This window comes from Somniosus microcephalus, chromosome 22 (assembly GCF_052327205.1).
Source record: "Somniosus microcephalus isolate GS21.2 chromosome 22, FLI_Smic_1.0, whole genome shotgun sequence".
NCBI classification, from domain to species: domain Eukaryota; kingdom Metazoa; phylum Chordata; class Chondrichthyes; order Squaliformes; family Somniosidae; genus Somniosus; species Somniosus microcephalus.
The window spans coordinates 66,193,985-66,215,907 of NC_141008.1; the positions used below are offsets into that span (position 1 = coordinate 66,193,985).

Below are 21,923 nucleotides of genomic sequence, written 5' to 3' on the forward strand. Positions count from 1 at the left end.
CAGGACTCTGAAATGGGAAAAACTTGAACACGAACTTCAATATTCAAACGAAAGGGGTTCGGAGCTCTCAAAGGTTATTGGAAGAGCTGAGGTGGCAACACAGACTGAGATGACTGCAACAGAGCAGCCCTTGGATGCCAAAAGTACGCTGACTCACGTCAACGTAGAACAACAGACCGCTGAAACAGCTGCTCCGGTAGAGGGATTGAATAGTCCGATCAATCAATCTCCAAAAGAAGTTGAAGTAGTAAAATCTCAAATGAGGTCATTAGTAAACGACTTGCTGAAAGCCCAGAAAAAGCTGGATGAAGAGGTACGCATGAAGAAGTCTCTTCAGGAAAGATGTCTGGACTTGGAACAAAAGCTGGCTAACGCCCAGCTGGGTATGGAGGAAATAGAAGACCCTCTCGCTGGCCTAGATCAGGACGACACCGAATATTACTATGTCCTGTCCTGCCCAACTTGTAACTTCGACTCCCACCATACAGAAATCATGGAGGAGCACCGAAAGTCTACGGAACATCGGGAGAAGGTGGCTCTACTACGGAAAAAGGAGGAAGAGAAGGAGGAACTGCGCATGCAGCTGGCAGCTGACAGTGGAGCCCAGAGAGTCTCCAAGAAGCAGAAAAGGAAAAGTCGAAACAGAAGATGACCCATCTGAACCATTATTACCTCTACCAGATCACACACGTGGTCCCTCCGAACGGAGCCAATTCAGTTCGGAAGTTCAAACTGTTAAATCCATGGAAGGACTATTGAATGAGTCACTCCAGCAACGTGAACCGACTACACCACAGAGATTGAATCGGTGAACTGTTTTCCGCAGAGACTGAATCTGTGATCTGTTTTGACATGAAGTTATCTATGTATCTATGTTATTCTGTTATGTAAACCTGAAGTTATATATGTATATATGTTATTACGTTATGTTAAATGGGGAGATGACTGTAAAGCTAGGAAGGGAGGAATGTTGTGTATGTAATATGTGTGCTACTTTGAACCTATGGACAGGACTGCACTACTTGTAGGGCGTAGTGATACGCAGTACCACTCCTGGCCATAGGGGTATAAATAGTACTGTGGGTACTGATCTCCCCTCAGTTCCCGCCTGTGGGCATGAAGTAAAGACCTACGTATAGTCCCTACCTCCAACCAGTAAAGACCTGTTTGAGTTATACGTTTAAGTCTTTGTGTTAATTGTTCAATACAATACACATACTTAACACTGTCTGCCTGCTCTGGTGATTTAGGTGATGTAACAAGATCCAAAGGACTATTTGAAGAACAGAGAGTTCTCCCCATGTCCTGGCCAGCATTCCTCCCGCAACCAACATCACTACAAACAGATTATCAGGTCATGCATCTTATTGCTAATGACAGCACCTTGCTGTACACAAAATCTCTGGCACATTCACCTGAATAACAAATGACTGCCCTTCAAACAATAATTAATTGTGTGTGAAGTGCCTTGGGAACCTGACTATTGTAAGGTGTAATATAAATGCAGGTTCTTCTAACATTTCTAATAGTTTTGATGTCAGCTTTACCTATAATTACTGTTTCTGGCTTTAGATTTTAAAACTTTAAGACCAGTTAATGCACCCACCCAACTCCTGGAGCTGAAGAGATTTAAGTTGGGGGTTTGGATGACCCATTGGTTAGACATTGGCCTTTTTACTTCTGCAACCAGGATTTAAATTCAGCTTCAACTGAGGATGTCTACTGGTTCTAAGAGTTTATGGGCGAAAAATTGAGTCATGCCCCCTTTGGGGCGCTAACTTCACCGGGGCGCTACTTTTAGCACCCCGAAAAATTAGCACCCCCACGACCGAAATTGAGTGGCAGTGCCCCAAGAGGGAAGCAGGGCGCTACTGGAAGCACCTCGCCTCCCTCTTGGGGTGCTGCAGGGGCGCTACGTGCTGCGGTATTGCAGGCCTTCCTCCCCTTCTTAAAGGGGAGGGGCCTTGCGCAGTGCGATCCGGAGCAAAGCTGGGTCCCCGGGGATCGGGAGTTCTGGCAAAAGAGCCCGGCACTCAAGAGAAGTGCCGGGCTCATGGAGCGCAGCACTCCGCAGGGGGGGCGGGTAAGGAGGCCGGGGACGGCAGCGGAGGCAAGTGCTGGCAGGCGGCCAGCAACAAAAATGGCTGTCCAGCACCTCGCCTTTAAATAGTGCTGCCCCGGCTGCAGGTAGGCCCCGGCTGCAGGTAAGCCCCGCTGACCCCGTCGGGCATAGCGCCCGGCGGTAAGTTAGGGGGCGCTACCAAAGATCACGGCTGAGGCGCGAGCAAGGCGCTGCGCATGGCGATGACACCATCGCCGGCGGCGCAGTGCTACGGGGCGCTAACGGTTACCTCCCGCTGAATTTCGCGGGAGGTGCCGCACCCGGGCGCGAGTTGCTTTGCCCTCTTAGGGCACTAATGGGAGGTGCAAAGCAACTGAATTGTTCCCCCTATATGAAATGAGTGTAGGAAGCCTTATCCCAATGCCTAGTTTGCTGATAGCTCATAACTAAATTTAAACATCGAAACATAGAAAAATAGGAGCGGGAGTAGGCCATTCGGCCCTTCGAGCCTGCTCTGCCATTCAATATGATCATGGCTGATCCTGTATCTCAATACCATATTCCCGCTCTCTCCCCAAACCCCTTGATGCCTTTTGTGTCTAGAAATCTATCTATCTCCTTCTTAAATATATTCAGTGAAATTGGCATTATACTGGCAATCTCACTCAGGGAAGAAGAAAGTCACACTGGTGCAGGAGAAATTGCTTTCGCGAGGTTGCTGCTGAAACACATTGCTGGGGCAAAGTGAGGTTATCCTCGGAATTTAATTGTGCTATACCTGACTTGGCGTGCTTGATGCTGACCCTGGATGTCCAAAATGAAAGAAGTTGCATTCCCCAGCACCAAACCAGGAAATAAAAATCAATCATCTTTTCTCTTTTTTTTGTTTGTTTTTAATTTAGCTTTTCTGTAATTGATGAAGGGAAACCATTGCACATCCTCAATGTTCAGGAACACGGCAGCGTTCACATATGGAACTGTCATCGTGAAAAAATAGATGGATCCTTCCTTGTGATCCCACTGAAAGATCAGCACAGCAGAGTGTTTGGAGTCTTGGGTACTGACACACTGAGAGATAAATGTGTGAAGTATTTCACCTCTCACGAGATCAATTTTTACCAGGTGAGTGTGCAATAGGGAAGTGCTGACATCAGAGCGGAGGCCTAGATTCCAGTCCTCACTAACCTTACTAAAGGAGTACAGCTGAGCAAAAAATAATGGAAAACCAGTAGAAAGTGCTAATGTGTTTACTGCCGCTCTGAGGATTCCTAATTGCCGAAAAGTGATTTAACAAATAACTAGCTGCCTTTTCTTTGTTGAGATCTTGTTAAATTGTTATTCAACATATACGTGTGGTTCCCTTATTTTATGACAGTTATTTAGAAGCTGGGCTATTAAAGTGTATGTTTAAATCAGTAATCACCCACCCGTACAAGAGTGGCAGGTACAAAGCATTTTGAAAAACATACCCAAATAAATCAACATAACAGGAGCTATTTCGTGTGCTGAAAATCCTAATCTTACAGAATGTATAAAACAGTGATTTCTCCTCAGCCTCCTTCATGTTTCATTATACTTCCCGTTTTATCAGTCCAAATTATGGTCAGGAAACTATCAGGTAAAGGATGCTGAAGAAATTATTATAGTTTTAGCTTGAACTCAGATAAGCCTAGTTTATAAGTTATTTAAATACGAATCCCAGATTAAACAATATGAAAGAAATACTTCAAAGATAATATTTAATTCCTAAATTATTGCCACCGTACAAAAGAATGGAAACCAACAAAATGGCCCCCAAATTCATTAGCGCCTGAAATCACATGTGATTCAGGCACAACACAGGCACCCAGAAGAGAAAGGCCCTCGGACCATCCTCGGGCCTCATCTTCATAATTCAGGCGAGCTGCAGCTACCAATCAGGCGCCCTGACACAGCTTCACACTTCATCTAGAGCCATCCTTTATTCCTTGAATATCTCTTAATGTCTCTCAATGGGGGAAAAATTCGGTATCGCCCCATTTGGGGCGCCGTTGTCGGCCGTGCGCAAAGTTCAGCGCCTGGCGCTAATTATCGCCTCCGACAGCAAACTTGGCTTTTATCGGCCCTGCAGGTGATTGGAGCGCTAAATCAGGCGCTTCACACCTGTCTTAAGGCGCAAAGGCCGAGGAGTGAAGTGCTACCTCAGAGCGCTGGCGAAGCAAGGAAGGGCAAATCAAAATAAACCTGCAAAGTGCTGCTCAGTACTCAAAACTCCTTCACACAGCGTTGAATCTCTCCAGAAGTCTCTCTCTCTCTCTCTCAGAATGCGTGGAGCAAAAATGTCACCGACAAAAAAAGGCAGGAAGCGGTCGCCTTTAAATAGCGCTCCCCCAGTCCCTTTCTGACAGCATAACGCTCCCCTCAACCTGTTGTTGCTAGCGGCAGGCGGTAAGGCAGGGGGCGCCACTCAATATCCGGTCTGGGGCGCTAATGGGGCGTTGCGCACTAGAATGACGTCACAATCTGCCGGCGCAGGAGATCGTGGCGGTAGTGTTTAGCGCTGCCGCAAAATGTCTAGTTAATTTCGCGAGCGGCACAAACATCGCCGCGCCCGGGCGCTAGTTGCTTTGCGCCCCAATTGGCGCCCTCTTAAGGCGCTAACGGGAGGCGCAAACAACTGAATTTTTCCCCCAATGTCTCCTAACCTCTCCTACTTTCTATCCTATCTCTGACCTTCCCTTTTGTTCTTTCATCCCCTCCCCCTTTTCCTAGCCCCCACTTGCTTCAAAATCTATCCCTTTTCCTGCTTTTTTTCCCAGTTCTGACGAAGGGTCTTCGACCTGAAACGTTAACTCAGTTTCTCTCTCCACGGATGCTGCCCTGGCCTGCTGAGTTTTTCCAGCATTTTCTGTTGTTATTTCGGATTTCCAGCATCCGCAGTCTTTTGCTATCGCCCTGACACAGCTCGCCTGCTGGAGCCTTACCAATTTCACCTTGTGCTGAGGCACACAAGCAAATCTGGGGGCGGGGGCGCGGAAGGAGTCGATTGAGAGGGGGTGGTGAGGACGGGGCCGGCACTTCTGCTCCTTCCAACTCCACAAGAAGCTACGCTCCAGTCTTGGGGCCTTTTTTTGGAGCAGCCTCCTTTAAGGACTGCTAGTTAGGTTGCCCAAGATCCGGGAATACTATTCGGAGCTGGTGCAGCACAAGCTCTGACTAGGTCAAGTGGCTTTAGCCATCCTAGTCTGAAATGGACCCAGGAACCTTACTTTAATATTGAAATGAGGCCTGCACTCCCTAGCGGCCGTCTAAAAAAAGGCCTGGCCAGTTTAGCTGTGACCCAAATGTCTGTGCCGATGAGACGCAGGCCTCTGCCCTGGTAAATTGGCTATCATTGCGCCCATTTTCGGCCCATAAAATGGGCGCAGTGATGTTGACTTTAGGCCCTGATATATTTTGTTCACAAAGCAGTGAGTTTCAGCCATGAAAAAAAATCCCTTGTGAAAAACGGAAATGAGATAATTTTAGATTATTATTCTCTTTGCTCTAAAGCATACATAAAACCACAACACACTAAACCTCTTGGGTTTAGAAAAATGCAGCTTGACGCTGCTTAGACTAGGGCACCAGTTGGAAAGAAAAAGAAAAAGTGCCAATATTGGAAATCTGAAAGAAAAACAAAAAAAGCTGCAGAAGCACAGCAGATCAGTGAGCATCGAGAGGAGAATGCCAAGTTAAAAGCAAAATACTGCGGATGCTGGAAATCTGAAATAAAAACAAAAAGCTGGAAATACTCAGCAGGTCAGGCAGCATCTGTGGAGAGAGAAACAGAGTTAACGTTTCAGGTCGATGACCTTTCGTCCGTTAACCTAAGGTGATGTTATTTTGAATGAAATTGCCTTTCCATTGTAAAAATGTCAGAGAAATCAGTGCCTCTTTTCTTCTCCCTCTCTTTGTTGCACACTAAGTGTGAGCTGAGGGTTAGATGATGATACACGATGACTTAGTGGGTAAAGGTGGTGCATGGTGTGATACTTCAACATACAGACTTAGAAGGTCCTAGCTTTAATCCCGAGCTGATCTTAGTCACGGTGGGATGGTAGGTGCAGCAGTTAGCCACAGCATCATTAGCTAAAGGAGGGGAATAGCAGCTCCTTATCATTATTCAGCCACCAGCCATTGGAACTTGTGTCTGCACGGATGGCAAGTGAGCACAGGATCGTCTCCCCATGGCCAAATAACCCGCTGACACTCGTCTGGGCCCAAACATGAAGACTGGCAACATAGGCAAAATGCTTGAAGCATGAATTAGCTCCAGCAGGAGCAGAGTGGGAGAAAATTTAAGGAAAACAGGATAATAAGTAACCAGAGATGAATTCCAGATGTGTATGGGGTCCCTCATGCTGTTCATCTACATACTGACTGGAAGCCAACTTGGAACTGTTTACAGTGCTATACGCCATACATAAGAACATAAGAACATAAGACGTAGGAGCAGGAGTCGGTCATTTGGCCCCTCGAGCCTGCTCCGCCATTCAATAAGATGATGGCTGATTTGATCTTGACCTCAACTCCACTTCCCTGCCCACTCCCCATAACCCTCGACTCCCTTATCGTTCAAAAATCTGTCTATCTCCACCTTAAATATATTCAATGACCCAGCCTCCGCAGCTCTCTGGGGAAGAGAATTCCAAAGATTCACGGCCCTCAGAGAAGAAATTCCTCCTCATTTCCAATTTAAAAAGGTGCCCCCTTATTCTGAAATTATGCCCCCTGGTTCTAGATTCCCCCACAAGGGAAAACATCCTCTCTGCATCTACCCTGTCAGGTCCCTTCAGAATCTTATATGTTTCAATAAGATCCCCTCTCATTCTTCTAAACTCCAATGAGTATAGGCCCAACCTGCTCAACCTTTCTTCATAAGACAACCCCGTCATCTCCGGAATCAACCTCGTGAACCTTCTCTGAACTGCCTCCAATGCAAGTATATCCTTCCTTAAATAAAGAGACCAAAACTGTACGCAGTACTCCAGGTGTGGTCTCACCAACGCCCTGTACAGTTATAACAGGACTTCCCTACTTTTATACTCCATTCCATTTGCAATAAAGACTAACACTCCATTTGCCTTCCAAATTACTTGCTGTACCTGCATGCTAACTTTTTGTGATTCATGTACAAGGACCCCTAGATCCCTCTGTACCTCAGCATTTTGTAATCTCTCCCCATTTAAATAATAATTTGCTTTTTTATTTTTCCTGCCAAAGTGGATAACCTCGCATTTTCCCACATTAAACTCCATCTGCCAGATTTTTGCCCACTCACTTAGCCTATCTATATCCCTTTGGAGATTCTTTATATCCTCCACACAATTTGCTTTCCCACCTATCTTTGTATCATCAACAAATTTGATTACATTACACTCAATCCCTTCATCCAAGTCATTAATATAGATTGTAAATAGTTGAGGCCCCAGCACTGATCCCTGCGGCACTTCACTAGTTACATTGCCAACCTGAAAATGACCCATTTATCCCGACTCTCTGTTTTCTGTTAGTTAGCCAATCCTCTATCCATGCTAATATATTACCCCCAACCCCGTGTGCTCTTATCTTGTGAGGTAACCTTTTATGTGGCACCTTATCGAATGCCTTCTGGAAATCCAAATACACCACATCTACTGGTTCCCCTTTATCCACCCTGCTCGTTACATCCTCAAAGAACTCCAGCAAATTTGTCAAACATGATTTCTCTTTCATAAAACCATGCTGGCTCTGCTTGACTATATTATGATTTTCTAAATACCTGACTGTCCATTAATTCTCTGTGCATCCCACGTGATCTTTGTTTATGGTGGTAAGGCAATGGATAAGCTGTAATTTGTGTATATGTATAATGCCTGTAAGCAAAGTTCTATTACATTTGAGGTACTTCCAGGAGCACTAATTGCACCTTTATGCTTAATGTGCGTGTTTATTCTTTTCGTTCTGTTTGCAAGTTGAACATTTGTAGAGAAATTAATTCACATTGGGTACAATTTGATTCTTAGGGCGTAGCAAAGGCATTTAGTATTGCCTATCATCATGTCCGAGTCCGGAATGACATCCTGAAAGTTGTGGACAGTGGTATGCTGTGGCTGTATAATGAAGCACCAAACATCGAGACTGCAATCACCTACCTGGCGGAACCTATAACTAGCAGGGTATTCCATGTACTTCACTCACTGGGCTTTTACGGGTAGCTTAGCAGAACATTATTGTTCTTTTAGGCTGCATTACTCTTTAGATTCATTTGCCCTGTCAATCAAAGCCGATTACGACAGCTTCTGCAGTCCAATATAAATATTTTCTTAGTACTGCTATTTATTTTTAGTTGTTTTGGTTAGCCACATGCTAACCTTTTTATACCAGCATCTGTACCTGAATTAGCTGGTAGCTGTTTAATTCATGTGCGTCTCCTAGTAATTAAATCAGAAACTTGGGAAATGTTAGCTGCTTAAAACAGATAGCTACTTAAGTCAACCCCAATCTAAATTGCTACCTTCTGACAAGCAGTGGATTCGTTACTAAAATTCTAATGTTCAAAGTTTTTAAGTTGCTGACGGTATCCTTTTTCAACAGATTTTCCAGTTTTTCACTCTTCTGCCGTAGTCCATTGATGATCACGTCATTGGCTGAATCTCAATCATGCTTTTATGATTTGTGCAAATTATACAGTTGAAGAGTTGATGTGAAAAGAAAGGGGCAATATTACTTTGGCAAGAAAATGTAGTCTTAACTGTCCCCTCCTTTTATGTTAGGAGAATGCAGTCAACAGCAAAAGTGTACGTCCAAAGTGCAGTTGATAGCAGGGGAGCTGCATCTTTTCTGTCAGACAGGGGGACCCATTTTTCTTGTTGCCAGTATTACAAGCTGCTGTCATGTTTAAAAGAGAAAAAGATGGAGCTGGATTCCTTCGCTTGTAGCAATGGTAATTATGGGTGTCCAGCTTCCGATAGTTACCCTTTAGAGGCGATTAAATAAAGCAAGAGAAGGGGGGGGTTAACCGGTCACGGAAATGGGGGCTTTCCATTTGAGCACGGCTCCCCTGGGATCCCTTAGCTAATATAAAAGTGGCTTTAGCATTTTGAATTTCTCAACACCAGGACTTATTACTTGTAAAGTTGAGGATTGTACAAATATGCAGTTTAATCAGTGATTCACTTTAAGGTGGCCAGAATAGTCCTTTTTCTGTCAATTGTCACTTTATATTCACACAGAGTTTCATCTGTTACTCATCCTGTCCAGCTGGGGTTTAAAAAAATATATATTTGTTCTCCGGATGTGGGCAATGCCCATCCATTGTTCCTCTGTTGTACAACTGAATGGCTTGCTAGACCACTTCAGAGGGCATTGAGTCAACTGCATGTATGGCCGACCAGGGAGAGGTGGTGGACACCATTGCCTGAAGGATAGTTGTGGCCCAATTGGGTTTTTACGACAATCCAGCAGCTTTCATAGTCGCCGTGGTGGGATTTGATCTTCAGTGCTGTAACCATTACTACACCCAACATGTCCAAATGTTTCCTTTTTTTGTGCCTCTGAATGCATTTAAATGTTTTCCCTACAGCTAAACGTTCATTCAACCAGTATCATTTGTTATCATAGTCATCGATCTGTCTTAGCTTCTTATTTAAATGACATATACAGTATATTAGTTAAACAGAATTACCTAAGGGTGAGTGATTTTTTTTTAAATGATATTTTAAAAGCAATCTGATGTTCCCACTATTTATTTGTCTCTTGGTGGCTCGCTACTTCTAAGCTAACTGGTCTTGGCCAGCAACTCTGCTGAAACACTGTCAACTTCATTCAATATTTGCTCAATTGAGGAATATTTAGCTTGGATTGAAAAGATGTCTGTTTCAATTTTTTTTGACCTGGTTAACACTAGTGCAAGGTGGTTAAATGCGAACAGTACTGAAGGCTGGGATTCAAAGCCAAGCCCTTTAAATGTAAGTCTTGTAACCTACCACTGGAGCTACCGAGCTGCCAAATAAGATAAGATAAGAACATAAGAAATAGGAGCAGGAATAGGCCACTTGGCCCCTCGAGCCTGCTCCGCCATTCAATAAGATCATGGCTGATCTTGGGCTCAAAGCCACTTCCCTGCCCACTCCCCATAACCCTTCACTCCCTTATCTTGCAAAAATCTGTCTATCTCCACCTTAAATGTATTTAATGACCCAGCCTCCACGGCTCTCTGGGGCAGAGAATTCCACAGATTTATGACCCTCTGAGAGAAGAAATTCCTCCTCATCTCAGTTCTAAAAGGGCGACCCTTTATTCTGAAACTATGCCCCCGAGTTCTAGATTCCCCCACGAGGGGAAACATCCTCTCTGCATCTACCTTGTCGAGCCCCCTCAGTATCTTATATGTTTCAATAAGATCACCTCTCATTCTTCTAAATTCCAATGAGTATAGGCTCAACCTGCTCAACCTTTCCTCATAAGTCAACCCCCTCATCTCTGGAATTAACTGAGTGAATTTTCTCTGAACTGCCTCCAATGCAAGTATATCCTTCCTTAAATAAGGAAACCAAAACTGTACCCAGTACTCCAGGTGTGGTCTCACCAATACCCAGGACTTCCCTGCTTTTATACATAAGATAGGCTCTTATGTTTTTTTTTAAATGATTGTGTATACCACACTAAAATGTATTTATTGTAAGCTGTAGTCTAGTGGTAGAGCAACTGAATGTCATGAAATGGTGGCAAAGTTCCTTTCCGCTGAACTATTTCTTTCACATGCCAAAGGATTATGTTTTATGCAAGACGATGACAACAGAAAATGACTTTGAAGAAGGATGGTCAGACGTGCATGTGCCTCCAATGATCCTGCAGAGGAAGGACAACTACTTCAGGTCTGCCATTATTAGGAATGAGCATTTGGCTCTTCAGCTTTGAATTTGGGATGAGAAAATCTGGATTCCTTGGGCTCCTGTTGCTCCATACAACACTGAAGCACCTGCGCTGTGCAAAAAAATCCCAATGTTGATTCAATCCATTAGTGCATTTCTGCTGGACTTTGTGTGAGGGGGGATTTCTTTTTTTTACAAAATGGTGTAGTGACACATTAATGTTTAAAGTAGAATTTGTTGTGAGGCCTTTTCTGAACGATAAGATTCTAGCGGGGTTAATTTTAACTTTGGGCAATAGTGTAAAACTGGCAATATCGCTTCATCCACCCGATTGACATCTCTCTCGATTGAGGTCAACGGGAGGGAAAATCGGAAGAGATGTATAATGGACGGCTGAATAGATATCGACATTTTATACTAGCACCCAAAGTCAAAATGACCTCCTAGGTATTTTAAATGTTTATTTTCAAATGTTTCCCTGTTAATGCAGATGAGGTACTGCTGCAGAAAGAATAACATTAAAAAATATTTTATTTTTAAAAGTTCTCCAATGGCAGATAGATTGGAAGCCCTTGTCTGAAGGGCCCATCAATCTCCTATTTACCAGGAGAACTGCCTCAAAAGAGATTAGTCAGGTGAAGTGTATTAGGAACCCATTCCAGAGCATTCCCGCCCACTTTGACCACTCCGTCACACATTTGTGCCAGACACCTGGGCGCACCATCTGCTGGGTACATTAGTGTGGCAGTGGAGCAGGCAGAGCCAGGCCTGGGCCTCGAGAAAGCCTGCAGTGTCGCCTGGTCCGTCATACACCCAGAAGATGAAGTATGTGAAATAAGTAAGGGACGGTTCCATTTGATGTGATTTTTATTTCACAGTAGAAGCAAACTGCATAATTCATGAGCAAATGAGGTCGTGAGATTGACTCTCAAATATGTCAGATGCTTCAACTTGTATGGTTCTGCTAAGTGAATTGATTTTATATTTAGAAGTGTGGAAATCAATACCAACCATGCATGTTCTTGAATCAGTAAAATGAAACTCTACAAGATATTTTTTTTAAAATGCTCTCCTCTTTGAAGTCTCTCCGTGCCTCTGTTAACGCTTCTTGAGTGGGTCAATGAGGAGGGCCTGGGGTACCTGTCCATTAGAATTTCCCTTCCTCTCCACAAAGATCTTTGGTCTTTGGTAGGTACCTCCCGTGATAACAGCCAAGCATTAGGACCTTACTATGTGGGAAATCATTGGGGAATTTTCACATGAGAAAACGGGTGGGTTGGAGGCGAGGGGGGAAGTGAAAGTTTTAAAATTCTGAATCCCGACCCCAACCCTCCTCCAACCATCCCACTTTCAACTTTTACTCAGGCGGGCAGCTAACCCGCTGCCAGGAGGCGGGTTGGCATTTTAAATATGATAATGAAGCCTGAAGCCTCTGCTTTAACCTGCTGCACAGGTTTAACTGCAGGCGGCCGGGGATCCCGGGCTCGATAGCTGCAGCGAGGCTGGCACAGCCTCGGGGAGCAATCCTTGTGGGGAATGGTTCCTCCCGGCTTCCCAAGCTCACCCACCAGCAGCCCACCCCTCCCTGGGGTCGGGGATTGGACCCCCACCCATTTTGTGGTCAGGGATCGGACCCCTCCGAGATCGAACTCAGCCTAAGGGTTGCCGATCGTAGCCCCCCTGGGATCGCAACTCCTACCAGGTCAGGGATTGGACCCCCCCCCCCCCCGCCAACCCCACCCCCCAGGCTTGAAACCACCCCCCACCCCCCCGGACCCCAGACCTATCTGTTGCTGCGGTGTCCTGACAAGCCAGTGTTCCCCACCCAACTGGAAGCCAACCTGTCAGTCAGGCTGGCTTCAGAGTGGGGAACCCGCCCATTACATCACACGCATGCTGTGGACTCCACAGCCTGTCACTTCCGGGTTTCCCGCGGTCTACTGGACGTCCCCCCCCCCCCCCCCCCACCCTGCTGGGTGGGTGGATGGGGAATGGGAAAATCCAGGCTCATAGGTCTGAACTAAGTCCTATCATTCCAATGAGGCAGCAGGTTGGGGCACTGATTATGTGGCATGAATAAAGGCAGGGAAATCTAAAGGTTACCATCAAATGTTAGGAGAGATTAGACTGTCAGCTGCATCTAACCCACAGTAGTCATTGTTAATGGCTTTAGTTTATGAAATGCAACCTTGTTCTGACCTAGATATATTGATATAAATTGCGTTTGTTATTTTAATATATCAGGCAGACATCGTCTATGCAAAAAGCCCAGAGGAGCCATTGGGTCTGACAACCAGTTGGCAAAAGCAATGACCTTCAGTTGTCTTAGAGTTGGAAATAGCCATCCAAATCCTAAGAATAAACAGCGCAGTACTTTTTCAGGGTTTAAGACAGTTCAGTTATGGTAGTGCATATTTGCAGATTCAAGCAAAAGCTGGTGAGAACATGTTGGGGCTCATTTCCTCCTTTCACTAATAATAACAACCAAGTCAGGGCAAGCTTCCCTGCTTTAAACTCCTGCCAGCTTTAGTAAATAGAGAAAAATATGCCCCGTGATAAAGCAATAATGCTGAAGGCCTCACTGTAAAGATACATTTTTTTTAAAATTTGCTCTGAGGGTGTGAGCGTCACTGACAAGACCATGTTTACAGCATTCCCTAATTGTCCTGCAAAGGTGGCGGTGGGTCTTCTCCTTGACCTGCTGCAGTTCTTGCTGTGATGGCACTTAGTAGCAATTGTATGATGCGACTGAGTGGCTTGCTCACTTCAAAGGATATTAAGAGTGAACCACGTCATGCGGACTAGTCATTTATAAGCCAGAGACTGGGTAGGGATTGTTGGTTCCCTTCCCTGCAAGGCATTCGTAAACCAGTTGGGTTGTTCTGACAATCCAGCAGTTTTCACAGTCATTTTTTCCTATGATAATTACCGGCTTTATTGAATTCAACTTCACAACTTGCCAGAGTGAGATTTGAATTCATAACCTTCGGGCTGCTAGTCCAGTATTATATTGGCTACAATACCACCCCTGTTACTGAGACGCATTTTTAAAATTAGATGCAAATAAACAGACAAGGCAGAAGTCCTCTTTAGTAAGTGATCGTCTGCGTATCTCAACAGTCAGACTGCTGGTTCCTCTACATCTAAAGTACTGTACAATTATTAACTAATCTTTAATATCTTTTTCAATCAGAAACTACCTCTTCAGTTGTGCTGATACTTCGGAAGTAGTTTGCTCTACGACATATAAAGGAAAACGTGTTTGCGTTCCTCTGCGAGGTTTGACGGGGAGAGCTCTTGCAGTACTTGATATTGACCTTGGGGTGCCAAATCAGCTCCTGGCTCACGAGTTCAGGAGCCTGCTGAAGATGCTGAAGATTCTTTATGAAGCCTGCGACAGGATCTTAAAGCAGACAACTGGGACACCAGAGACTGCGACCTTAAGTAAACTGATTTGCATCTATCTCGCTAGCTGACAGTATAGATGGTGTAACTTTCTATTCTGAAGTAACTCTGGAATAGGACAATTCCATCTCAGGAGTAGGTTTCACGCCATGACCAGCAACTTGAATGCAGTGAAATGTACTCAGAAAGCGTAGTCGTCTCGGCTCCCACTCATAGCGGTAACATCAGCACCCACCAAGCACCACCATGTTACAGTGAGAAAAATAACTGTGGCCAAAAAGATGCCCCACTGACTGTCGGCAGTGTTAGGGATGTTGCCCCCACAAAATCCACTTCAGAAGACTGAACAACCTATCAAGGGACTTAAGAATTGAAATCCAAATTCTCTGACCGTGCTGAGAGGAAAAGATCACTGTGGGTACCAATACACTGAGACCAGCACAATTTTCAGCTGAGTTGTTGGCCTACAGAGTTCCTGGCTGGTCCTTGTCTTTTCCTTCTGACCTCTGCTGTGCTTTATGCCATTAATGTTACAAAGGAAATGGAGGAAGGAGTGCTGTTGCTTGGGATTATTCAGTGAATTATTTCTGTTTTCATTCTACACTTTTTCTCTCATGCACTCTCTCCCTCTCACACATTTAGCCACAAATCACGACTCGCTGTGTGAGGAGCTGTGCATGCAATTTTTTATCGAGACTGAGGCGCTGCCCAAATGAATTAACGCCAATCTGTAGTCTTCACTAAAACCCACTTCCATTTTAAATAGTTAACTCCACAACTGTATAACTGACGGGGGAGCTTTGTCATGCGATTTTTGCTTTTAGAAAAGTAACATTGTCCCACTTTGCTGTGTGAATTCCTTTGATCATAAAGTGATTAAATTATATTTAGCAAATTATACAACAGAAATAGCCTCTCAATTGGTGTGATGCCACATTTTGTGGCTTCATTACAAACTTTGTACTGGTCTGTAAGCAGTGACCGTGCACCAGCCTGAATCATTGTTGTGTGTATTGGGTAACACTGAACCCCTACAGCAACAAGTGCCCTCTCCAAATTTAATGATAAGCAATTGCAAATAAACGTGGACATTGGTTATCTGAGGGGATTTGGCAGAGTATGTCCACTTCCTAAAAACATTTATTTTCTTTAAAAAAAATCACTCTTAACTTTCAACCCCCCCTCCTTTTCCTGAAGGTGCTGACGTGTGCTGGGGTACAGTCTCATAGGTGGTGTCTGTCTTCCATTCGCATTCCTTATATGCGAGGCTAGACTGTAAAGCCTGGATTTTCTGCTCAGCATTTTTTTAACCAGTTAAAGTAAAAGGTTTACTGCAAGCGTTAAAATAATGCCAGTCAAAGAATCTAAGCCGGAGTGTCAGCAGCCTATTTGATACTGGTGGGTGGGGGGGTGCGGGGCATCATAGCCGAGCTCAAACCTGGGACTGCTCATCCACACTTTGCAGGAGTAATATTATTCAAGAGCAGGAAGCTTCTTCCCAGCCCAAGGGCACTGCCACCCGTTGTAGTGGCAATAATGTACCCTACTGACTGAGATCAGCTGAACTCAGCGTATTTCAATGAAAAAGTACTTCACATTTGAATTATTTCCCTCTTAGTTTCCTTTTATATTGAATATAAATACAAATGCTGATGCTTTCAGCCTTCTCTCTGTATATAGTAAATTGATGTGATGTCTAATTTGTTTTTACAATGACCTGGCCATTTCAACATAGCTATGAGCTACCATTAGTTTTAAAATAAATCACTTATGTCCTCGAGCTAATTCCAGTATATGGTTTAATATACTTACTGTATTTCTTCATTATACTAATTGTATTACAAGAATTTTAAGATAGAAATTTGATAAGCCTCTTTTGATGCACTTTTTATAATAATGAATTAAAGAGTTAAGTATAGAGATTACAGGACAGTGGCAGACACAAATGCTTGCTTCCTTTCATTAACATTGTGTTTCTTTTTGCTCTACCCAGCAGCTGACCATGATAATGGAGAAAAGCGAGAGAAGCTGCTGTTTCACCAGTTAATGCTGCAGGAACTGAGAGAAAGTATCAAGAATCTAAATGAGCAGGCACTTGCAGAGATCAGAAATTCCAAGAATCTTCCAGCAATGGTCCATAACATCTTTAAGATGGTGTTCCAGCTCTTGCAACCAAAGTTGAGCGTGCAAAGCATCACCTGGGAGTACTGCAAAGAGGTATGAGAGTAAATGCACCGGGCAGCTCCCAAACTGCAATGCGTTTATTCGTCATCTTGTTGAAAAGTTAATGCTTGGCTCCCCCTGCTGGCTGGCTGGCTTAGCTAAGCTAATGTATCCAGTGAGTAGCTAAAGCATACAGGACCAGGAAAGTCTGTGCCGAGTTACCGGATCTCAGCCTGGGCAGTAGTAGGGCCATTATAATCGGCCTAGTGATTCTGGATTAAAGTTGTCTAAGATTCCCACTCCTCCAGTGACCCCCATCTGTGCATGTTTTAAAAATAACAACAGAAAACGCTGGAAAAACTCAGCAGGCCAGGGCAGCATCCGTGGAGAGAGAAACAGAGTTAACATTTCAGGTCGATGACCCATCGTCAGAACTGGAAAAAAAAGCAGGAAAAGGGATAGATTTTAAAGCAAGTGGGGGCTGGGAAAAGGGTGAGGGGATGAAAGAACAAAAGGGAAGGTCAGAGATAGGATAGAAAGCAGGAGAGATTGAGAGACATTAAGAGATATTCAAGGAACAAAGGGTGGCTCTAGATGAAGTGTGAGTGGCCCTGGCAGAATGAAGGGCAGCTGTCATGTGGGAGGCAAGAAAAAAGCCCAGACAAAAGTGTGGATTAAAAAAAAAGAGAAAATATTATATATATATATGATGATAGGGGCTGAGGTTATGATCTGAAATTGTTCAACTCGATAATGAGTCCAGAGGGCTGTAAAGTGCCTAATCGAAAGATGAGGTGCTGTTCCTCGAGCTTACGCTGAGCTTCCGTGGAACAGTGCAAGAGGCCGAGGACGGTGAGGTCTGAGTGGGAATGGAGTGGTGAATTAAAGTGACAGGCCACCGGGCATCTTTTAACTTTGGCGTACCCCTCCCCATGTTTGAACATGCCTGCCCACCCTCACTGCCAAAGCTCACGCATGAATAATGGCCACTTCGATGAGGCACAGGAGTCAGTGCCGTCAGAAGAGGGGGGCGGGGAGGAGAACGTTGGCAAGGCAAAAAAAATCTGGCCTTTGGATTGGCTGTATGTTCAAGTTCAATTCAAGTACTGTCACAAGACACTCTAACAGCTGACGAGCACCGTGGGACGTTTTACTAGGTTAAAGGCGCTCTATAAATGCAAGGCGTTGTTGCGCCAGCCAATCACCTGCTTCGGAATGCTAGAGGAGAATTCCCTGAAAGGCGGAATAAAGTTTAAGTTTGCATGGTTAACAATTTTTTTCCACTCGGTTTTAGAGTTTACCAATTGGGTAGGGTAGTGTAATGGTTTTTGTTACTGGACTAGTGATCCAGCGAACGTGAGTTCAAATCCCACCGTGGCAGATTGAGAATTTGAATTCAATTAACATTTTTAAAAATCTGTAAATGAAGTGAAAGTAAAAGTGACCATGAAGCAGTCAAGTTAAAACCCCAACTGGTCCACTATGTCCTTTAGGGAAGTAAACCTGCTGTCCTCACCTGGTCTGGCCTATATGTGACTCCAGTCCTACACTAACAATGTTCCCGCTAACATTTTGGGGGGGGGGAGCCGGCGTGGCCCCTTTAACGGGCTGCGCGGGCCTTTGCAGATTCCGTGCATGCGCGGTATTTAAAAGCCGGCTCACCGGCTGCGCGGGACCGGCAGAGCGCCGTGCGGCCACGCAGCTTAAAGGGAACATTGCACACTAATATGGTTGACCCTTAACTGCCCTCTGAAGTGGCCTCGGAAGCCACTCAGTTGGACAAGGACAGCCAGGGATGGGCAACAAATGCCAGTCTTGCCAGCGACACCCATATCCTGAGAATGAATAAAGAGAAAAAATGCATTTCAGAAACACCAAAGAAGTTGCAGCGTGTTCACACACTGCTTGTTGAAGCAGTCGGCCATATAGACCAGTCTATTGAGTCAGCTGAGTTCATTTGAGGATCCTTAGGGGCATTACTATTGGCCTCAGTACCTAATAATCCCGCTCCTAGTCGCCATCCACTGACAACCGGGGAAAGTGTGTTTACAGACTTTAGTCAAGGGTCATGACTGCCTAAAATAGCTTCTCTAACCTCAGCAGTTAAATAGCCTGGGGGGAGAAATTGGCTATCATTGTGCCTGCTTTTTGAGCGAATGTTAGGGAGACCAATCGCGGGTCGCGTTCTCAGTTTCCCCTGGAAGGGCGTTGGTGGCCAAATTGGAAGCTTCCAAGCACGCAGAGCACACGGCTGAAATGGGCTACACACCTTGAATATGCAAATTGGGGAAGGTTTGTGATAGGGTGGATGGCAGGTGCGATTAAATGACAAAAGGGGCTGATGGTGCAAGGCAAAAAGGGGGTGCTAACGGGATGACATCGACAACAACTTGCATTTATATAGCACCTTTAATGTAATAAAATGTCAAAGCTGTATCCAGAGGACGTGTAAATGGTTACAGCAAAATAGCAGAGGGGGAGGGAAGCATGAAAAATCTGGCAAAGAGGAGAAGCCTCCCGTGACCCGCGAATGTGGCAGAGAAAGGCAGGTGGACCACAGGGGTACAGACCATCCTGCCAGTCGTGTACCGATAGAGGATCCCCACCCCAAGCACCAGCCCGCACTCCCTCCACTCCCAGTAGCTCTGGTGCAGACGTCCTCCATTACCAGCAGCCGCTGTCTGAGTAAATGGGAGCAGTGGTTAAGATCGAAAGTTGCTAAACTCAGCCCAACCTTGTCTCCCACCCAGTATCCACACACACATTCACTCTCCAGCAGCAGTCATTCCATAGTGATCAAGAGCAGGATTATTTCTCCCTCGCTGATTAGGTGTGAATGCTACTAGAAAATCTTAATGAACCCCATTCTCTCAAACTGATGTGGTTTGCAAGAAATGCCCTTTCTCCAGCTCCATTGTCTGGATCTAATCTATGTTCCCAAAAGCTTACGTGCCCTGTGGATTTAACTTTTTGTGAGCTGAACTTAACTTAATAACATCATCTTAATATAAATGAGAATGCGCTCTGGGTGGGGGACTTCAATGTCCATCACCAAGAGTGACTCGGTAGCACCACCGAGCTGGCTGAATCCTGAAGGACATAGCTGCCAGTCTGTGCTTGCGGCAGGTGGTGAGAGAAACAACACGAGGGAAAAACCTGCTTGACCTCATCCTCACCAATCTACCTGTCGCAGATCCATTTGTCCATGATAGCATTGGTAGCAGTGACCACCGCACAGTCCTTGTGCAGACGAAGTTCCGTCTTCACACTGAGGACACCCTCCGTTGTATTGTGTGGCACTACCACCGTGCTAAATGGGATAGATTCAGAACAGATCTAGCAGCTCAAAACTGGGCATCCATGAGATGCTGTTGGCCATCAGCAGCAGCAGAAGTAACTTCATGGCCCGGCATATTCCTCACTCTACCATTACCATTAAGCCAGGGGACTGACCCTGATTCAATGAGGAGTGTAGAAGAGCATGCCAGGAGCAGCAGCAGGTGTACCTAAAAATGAGGTGCCAACCTGGTGAAGCTATAACACAGGACTACATGCATGCTAAACAGCAGAAGCAGCATGCTATAGACAGAACTGACCGATCGCACAACCAATGGATCAGATCAAAGCTCTGCAGTCCTGCCACATCCAGTCGTGAATGGTGGTGGACAATTAAACAACTAATGGGAGGAGAAGGCTCCATGAACATCCCTGTCCTCAATGATGGCAGAGCCCAGCACGTGAGTGCAAAAGACAAGGCTGAAGCGTTTGCAACCATCTTCAGCCAGAAGTGCCAAGTGGATGATCCATATCGGCCTCCTCCTGAGGTCCCCACCATCACAGAAGCCAGTCTCCAGCCAATTCAATTCACTCCACGTGATATCAAGAAACGGTTGAGCACATTGGATACAGCAAAGGCTATGACCCTGACAACATCCTGACTGCCGTGCTGAAAACTTGTCCTCCAGAACTAGCCAGGCCTCTAGCCAAGCTATTCCAGTACAGCTACAACACTGGCATCTACATGACAAAGTGAAAAATTGCCCAGGGATGTCCTGTCCACAAAAAGCAGGACAAATCCAATCTGGCAAATTACCGCCCCATTAGCATGCTCCCAATCATCAGCAAAGTGATGGAAGGTGTCATCGACGGTGCTATCCGGCGGTCCTTATTCACCAATAACCTGCTCACCGATGCTCAGTTTGGGTTCCACCAGGACTACTCAGCTCCGGACCTCATTACAGCTGAATTCCAGAGATGAGTTGAGAGTAACTACCCTTGACATCAAGGCAGCATATGACCGAGTGTGGCATCAAGGAGCCCTGGTAAAACTGAAGTCTGGGAATCAAGGGGAAAACTCTCCGCTGGCTGGAGTCATATCCAGCACAAAGGAAGATGGTTGTGGTTGTTGGAGGCCAATTTTCTCAGTCCCAGGACATCGCTGCAGGAGTTCCTCAGGGCAGTGTCCTAGGCCCAACCATCTTCAGCTGTTCCATCAATGACCTTCCCACCATCATAAGGCCAGAAGTGGGGATGTTCGCTGATGATTGCACAGAGTTCAGTTCCATTTGCAACTCCTCAGACAATGAAGCAGTCCATGCCCACATGCAGCATTCAGCGTTGATAAGTGGCAAATAATATTCGTGCCACACAAGTGCCAGGCAATGACTATCTCCAACAAGAGAGAGTCTAACCAGCTCCCCTTGACATTCAATGGCAGTACCATCATCGAATCCCCCACCATCAACATCCTGGGGGTCCCCATTGACCAGAAACCTAACTGGACCAGCCACATAAATACTGTGGCTACAAAAGCAGCTCAGAGATTGGGTGTTCTGTGGCGAGTGTCTCACCTCCTGACTCCCCAGAGCCTTTCCACCATCTACAAGGCACAAGTCAGGAGTGTGATGGAATACTCGCCACTTGTCTGGATGAGTGCAGCGCCAACAACACTCAGAAAGCTTGACACCATCCAGGACAAAGCAGCCCGCTTAATTGGCACCCCATCCAATCAAAATGCTGGAATCCATTGTTAAGGACGTGGTATCAAGGCACTTAGAAAATCATAACATGATTAAGCAGAGTCAACATGGTTTTATGAAAGGGAAATCATGTTTGACAAATTTATTAGAGTTTTTTGAGGGTGTAACTAGCAGGGTAGATAAAGGGGAACCAGTGGCTGTAGTATATTTGGATTTCCAAAAGGCATTCGATAAGGTGCCACATAAAAGGTTATTACACAAGATTAGGGCTCATGGGGTTGGGGGTAATATAGTAGCATGGATAGAGGATTGGTTAACAGACAGAAAACAGAGAGTAGGGATAAACTGATCTTTTTCAGTTTGGCAGGCTGTAACTAGTGGGATGCCACAAGGATCAGTGTTGGAGCCTCAGCTATTTACAATCTATATTAATGACCT

General features: G+C 45.2%; 1 protein-coding gene across 1 annotated transcript in view; it reads left to right on the forward strand.

Moving 5' to 3' along the window:
* LOC147102483 (EF-hand calcium-binding domain-containing protein 5-like) overlaps positions 1–21,923 on the forward strand; it is a 197,148-nt gene that overhangs the window by 135,994 nt on the left and 39,231 nt on the right. The window contains exons 14-18 of the mRNA XM_085965119.1: positions 2,965–3,184; positions 8,089–8,241; positions 10,835–10,941; positions 14,132–14,382; positions 16,337–16,560. Coding sequence (XP_085821245.1) covers positions 2,965–3,184; positions 8,089–8,241; positions 10,835–10,941; positions 14,132–14,382; positions 16,337–16,560 — 955 coding nt within the window. The remainder of the gene's footprint in view (positions 1–2,964; positions 3,185–8,088; positions 8,242–10,834; positions 10,942–14,131; positions 14,383–16,336; positions 16,561–21,923) is intronic.